The sequence below is a fragment of the Rhinopithecus bieti genome, unplaced genomic scaffold (assembly GCF_001698545.2).
Source record: "Rhinopithecus bieti isolate Rb0 unplaced genomic scaffold, ASM169854v2 scaffold_13259, whole genome shotgun sequence".
Taxonomy (NCBI): Eukaryota; Metazoa; Chordata; class Mammalia; order Primates; family Cercopithecidae; genus Rhinopithecus; species Rhinopithecus bieti.
Window position 1 is genome coordinate 2917134 of NW_016807544.1, and position 6000 is coordinate 2923133.

Genomic DNA, 6000 nt, shown 5'->3' on the forward strand with positions numbered 1-6000 from the left:
GATGGAGTCTCGCTCTATTTCTCAGGCTGGAGTGCAGTGGCGCGTTCTCAGCTCTCCACAACCTCTGCCTCCCGGGTTGAAGTGATTCTCCTGCCTCAGCCTCCCGAATAGCTGGAACTGCAGGCATGTGTCACCACGCCCGGCTAATTTTTGTATTTTTAGTAGAGACGGGGTTTCACCATATTGGCCAGGCTGGTCTTGAACTCCTGACCTCATGATCTGCCCACCTTGGCATCCCAAAGTGCTGGAAATACAGGTGTGTGTCACCATGCCTGACTTCTCAGTTTACTTTGATATGTATTAATAATAACAAAGACTAATGGATGAGGAGCTAGAAAGAAATTTTATAAACCAAGTACTGCAAAATTTGAATGGTAGACCCTGGGTGATATATGGGTATTCACTGTAAAATTTGTTAAATTTTGCTGTGTGTTTGAACATTTTTGTAACAAGTTGGAAAAGTTTTGTGGAAGAACACCAGAAACAACTTTGTTGTATTGGATAGTCAGTCAACTTAATTTAGAATATTCAAATGTTGGGCCAGGCGCGTGGCTCATGCCTGTAATCCCAGCAATTTGGAGCCAAGGCAGGCAGGATTCACTCAGGTTGGAGTTCAAGACCAGCCTGACCAACAGGAGAAACCCTGTCTCTACTAAAGACTACAAAAATTAGCCAGTGCGTGGTTGTGCATGTCTGTAATCCAGCTACGTTGCGAGGTGGGAGAATTGCTTGATCCGGGAGGCAGAGGTTGTGGTGAGCCGAGATTGCGCCATTGCACTCCATCCTGGGCAACAAGAGCGAAACTCCGTCTCAAAAAAAAAAAAAAAAGAATATTCAACTGTCCACGAAGTAGCCAGTATCTAGGTAAAGCCATTCTGTTGGCCTTTCCCAAGTTGTACTATTTTATAAAGTTGTTTTAAAGAGAGATGTGGGCCGGGCGTGGTGGTGCACATCTGTAATCTCAGCACTTTGGGAGCCTGAAGCAGGCAGATCACTTGAGGTCAGGAGTTTGAGACCAGCCTGGGCAACATGGCAAAACCCCATCTCTACTAAAAATACAAAAATTAGCCTAGCGTGGTGTCACACACGTGTGGTTCCACCTACGCAGGAGGCTTAAGCACGAGAATTGCTTGAACCCAGGAGGCAGAGGTTGCAGTGAGCTGAGGTCATGCCACTGCACTCCAGTCTGGGTGACAAAGTGAGACCCCGTCTCAAAAAAGAAAAAAAAAATTTGTACTTTTTAAGGGTTGTGGGACCTGTTAATTATATTGAAATGCTTTCTTTTCTAGGTCATCCATGCCTGGCTTATTATATCATCTCTATTGTTGCTGTTCTTTTTTTCATTCATTTACTTGGGGTAAGTCGTGCAATTTTTGGTCTATCTTTCGGAATTAACTACCTTTGTGCTCTTAAAGCCATGTACTTTGTTGAAGAATTACTCTGAAGTTTTAATTGTTTCCACATTTAGGTCATACTTGGTATATAAAAGACAAGTCAGTATTACTAATTGAGACATTCTTCTGTTGCTCCTTGCTTATAATAAATAGAACTGAAAGAACTTAAGACTGCAGTTAATTCTAAGCCTTTTTGAAGATTATATATTCTTCTAGTAGAAGTCTGAATCAGAATGTTAAGAAAGGGTTTTAAGAATGTATAAAAACCAGAGTAATTGATTTTCATACTTCTATATTTTTTCAGTGACTCTTTTTTCTTTCAAACGAAATCTTATATGAAATTTTCATATATAACATAGAAAAAAGTGGATCTGGTCTGTCAACGAGAATAGTGAAGCTCAGAGATGTGCCAGCCTGGTCTTTTTCTCAGCTCAAGTGGCAGAATACAGTTTGTAAACAATTGCACTAGCTCTTAAATTCAAAGAGGCAGCAAAACTAATAAATAAATTGGAGAGTTATTTCTTTGGTAGAGGGTTAAAGGAAATAACTACAGACAAAAGAAGCAAATATTAGAATCTATGTGAAATGGATGATATTCTAGAAAAAAAATTATCAAAACTGACCCCTGAAGAGAGAGAAAATTTAAACAGAGCAAAGAAGAAATACAGAAAGTTACGAAGAAGTTTCCACCCCACCTGCACAAATAACAATAGTACCGGGCCCCAGTGGATTCATGAGGAAATTCTGTTAAACGTTTATTTAAGGAATGGTAACTCTAATACTAAGTGTTCCAGAACATATAAAAAGAAAAAAAGGTTCCAGATTAATTTTAATTTAATTAATTAATTAATTAAAGAAGCCAGCATAACATTGATAACTAAAGCCTTGCAATTTACCAAGTAAAAGAAAACTATTGGTCAGTTATATTTATTGATCTCAAAAGAATAACAGAATATTAAGAGAATTCAGCAATAGATAAAAAGAATAATACTTTTTTTTGAGTCTCACTCTGTCGCCCAGGCTGGAGTGCAGTGGCATGATCTCAGCTCACTGCTACCCCCACCTCCTGGATTCAAGCGATTCTCCTGCCTCAACCCCCCGAGTAGCTGGGACTACAGGTGTGCACCACCACGCGCAGCTAATTTTTGTATTTTTAGTAGGGACGGGGTTTCACCATGTTGGCAAGGATGGTCTCGATCTGCTGACCTCGTGATCCGCCCACCTTGGCCTCCCAAAGTACTGGGATTACAGGCATGAGCCACCTCCCCCTGCCATAATAATACATTTGACCAAGTGGAGTTTGCAGAATGGAAGACTGCTTCATTATAAGTTGCCATATCACTAGATCATCATCTCTGTACGTGCTAAAAGGCATTTGATGATTCCACACGTGTTCTTGATCAGATTTCTTAATAAAACAAATAGATGGGGTGGGGTTTGGTGGCTCATGCTTATAATCTCAATACTCTGGGAGGCTAAGGTAGGAAGATAGCTTGAGGTTGAGAGTTGGATACCAACCTGTGCAACGTAACAAGATGTTGCCTCTACAAAAAGTAAGTTAGCTAATTGTGGTGTGTGCCTGTAGTTCTAGCTGCACGGGATGCTAAGGTGGGAGGATGGCTTGAGCCCAGGAATTCAAGGCTGTGGTGAGCTATGATTGCACCACTGCACTCCAGTCTCTAAAAATAAATAAATAAATAAATCTCTAACATTATAAAATGTATGCATCTCATTCTAAAGGCCAATGTCATCCTCATAGGGAAACTAGAAGCTTGCCTACTAAGGTCAGGAATGAGATAGAGGTTTTCTTTTCTCCTCTTCTCTTCTCTTCTCCTCTCCTTCTCTTCTCTTCTCTTCTCTTCTCTTCTCTTCTCTTCTCTTCTCTTCTCTTCTCTTCTTCTTTTTTTTTCTCTGAGACAGAGTCTTACTCTGTCATCCAGACTGTAGTGCAATGGTGTGATCTCAGCTCACAGGAACCTCCGCCTCCCGGGTTCAAGCAATTCTCCTGCCTCAAGGCCTCCCAAGTAGCTGGGATTACAGGCGCCTGCCACCATGCCTGGCTAATTTTTGTATTTTTAGTAGAGCAGGGGTTTCACTATGTTGGCTAGGCCGGTCTTGAACTCCTGACCTCAGGTGATCCACCTGCCTCCGCCTCCCAAAATGCTGGGATTACAGGCGTGAGCCACTGTGCCCGGCTGAGATGAAAGTTTTCTTTATCACCAATTATCTAGCATTGCTCTGGAGGGACTATCAAACACAATTAAACAAGAGAAAGAAATAAGAACTATGTACTTTGGAAAAGAAGGTTAAATTACCAATATTTGGAGATAAAATGATTGTTTACTTTGTTTTAGAACTAACCGAAAACCAGTTCAAATTACTCAGTAAGTTTGGTAAGGCAATTGATTACAAAATTAAACAAAAATATCCTGGCTGTGTGCCGTGGCTCATGCCTGTAATCCCAGCACTTTGGGAGGCTGAGGTGGGTGGATTACCTGAGGTCAGGAGTTGGAGACCAGCCTGGCCAACATAGTGAAACCCCACCTCTACTAAAAATACAAAAAATTAGCCGGGCGTGGTGGTGGGTGCCTGTAATCCCAGCTACTTGGGAGGCTGAGGCAGGAGAATGGCGTGGAGGTTGCAGTGAGCCGAGATTGCACCATTGCACTCCAGCCTGGGCAACGAGAGCGAAACTCCATCTCAAAAAAGTAAAATAAAATGAAAACACAAATCAATAACCTTCACATAAACAACTAGTTAGAAAACATAATAATAGGACAAGTCCCATTTATGATAGCAGCAAAAAAGATTAAATATCTATGAGTAAACAAGAATTGTGCAAGCCCTGGACACTGGTAAAGCAGAGGTGCCAGTTGAGGTCCTGCCCCCAACCCCCCTTAAGCTGAGCAGTGTGGAGAACATCTTGCACAGGCTGCTGACTCCCTTCCAAGAAGCCCTTGACCTTTACCATGTGTTGGTCTCCCATGACCGGGTAGGCACTGAGCAGTAGCATGTGTAGACTGAGCTGGCCTCTACCTTCCTTTGGATCCACAGCCAGCTGCAGGCCAACAATTGGGTGGATGGGTCTGATGTGGCTCCAGGCCCTCTCCAGCTCAGGTTACCCCTTCTTACGTACATTGTACTCAGGCTGTGCAGAGGAGAGCAGGGGCACTGAGGGCCAGCAGTCCCTGTTCCTGCTTTTGAAGAAATAGATATTTTAAGTGAATAAAACTGAGGGCCAGCAGTCCCTGTGCCTGCTTCTGAAGAAATAGATATTTTAAGTGAATAAAGTGACAGCTTAGAAGAGTGAAAAAAAGATAATATGCAAGATCTATTATTGAGAAATTTTAAGGCTGGATGTGGTGGCTCACACTTGTAATCCCACCTATTTGGGAGGCCGAGGTGGGAGGATCCTTTGAGCCCAGGGGTTCTAGACTAGCCTGGGCGACATAGTGAAACTCCATCTCTACAAAGCATACAAAACTTAGCCAGGCATGGTGGTGCATGCCTATAGTCCCAGCTGCTTGGGAGGCTGAGGCAGGAGGATGACTTGAGCCAAGGACTTTGGGGCTGCAGTGAACTATGATTGTGCACTCTATCCAGGGTGACAGACCTTGTCTCTATTAAAAAAATTAAAATATGCTATCATTTGTGTCAAGTAGAAAAGTATATGTATGATATGTATAGATTTTCTGGAAGGATGTACATGAAATTAATAATAGTGCTTTCCAGCCAGGCACAGTGGCTCACACCTGTAATCTCAACATTTTTGGAGGTGGAGACGGGGATTGCTTGAGCCTAGGAGTTCATAGCCAGCCTGGGCAACATAGCAAGACCCCATCTCAAGAAAAAATAGTGCTTTCCTCTAGAGAGGGGAACCATGGGACACAATGGGGAGAAAACCTACTTTTCACAGTGTCTGTTGTGAATTTTTTATCTTATTCATGTGTTACCTAGGCAAAGATTAATAAATAGGTTTTTTTGTTTGTTCGTTTTTGTTTTAGTTCGAGGATACCGGAAATGCTTAATATAAATATCTACATTGTCCAGAAATTTCAATGTTTACTCTATTTTGGAATTTCAAAGTAGGAGAGGAATCATCTTTCTGGACAGTACCTGAAACTCAAAGTTTATGCCTAAAGGCGTGCTTGCTTTCTCCTCAGTTACCTCAGGCATCTTCTATAGTTGCAATCTCTTTGTTATTAGATGGTGGATTTTTCCTCCCCAAAATTAAAATAACGTTTTCTTCATTGTAGAAATACTGAATAGTCATTGTTTTTTTAAAAAGATATTATGTAAGATTATAAAGAAGAAAAATGACCAGATTCCCACCACCTAAAGATAAGTCCTGTCATGCTTTCAGGAATTAATGTATCAATTTCTCATCTACTCTTCTCTCACACTGTTTCGCACAAATGGGATCATAAATGGGATCCTGTATTGTGTATATATAAAAGCGTGTGTGTGTTTGTGTGTATGATGATTCTTCTGCTTTGAAGGAGAAAGAAAGCACACCTTTAAGCATAAACTTTGGGTTTCAGATACTATCTGGAAAGATGATTTATCTCCCACTTTGAAATTCCAAAATACGTATTTATATATATAT

The 6000-nt window shown here is 41.4% G+C and overlaps 1 protein-coding gene across 1 annotated transcript in view; it reads left to right on the top strand.

The window, feature by feature from the left end:
* Positions 1-6000, top strand: part of PSEN1 (presenilin 1) — an 86821-nt gene that overhangs the window by 50773 nt on the left and 30048 nt on the right. The window contains exon 6 of the mRNA XM_017882747.1: positions 1290-1357. Within this exon, the coding sequence (XP_017738236.1) occupies positions 1290-1357 (68 nt within the window). The remainder of the gene's footprint in view (positions 1-1289; positions 1358-6000) is intronic.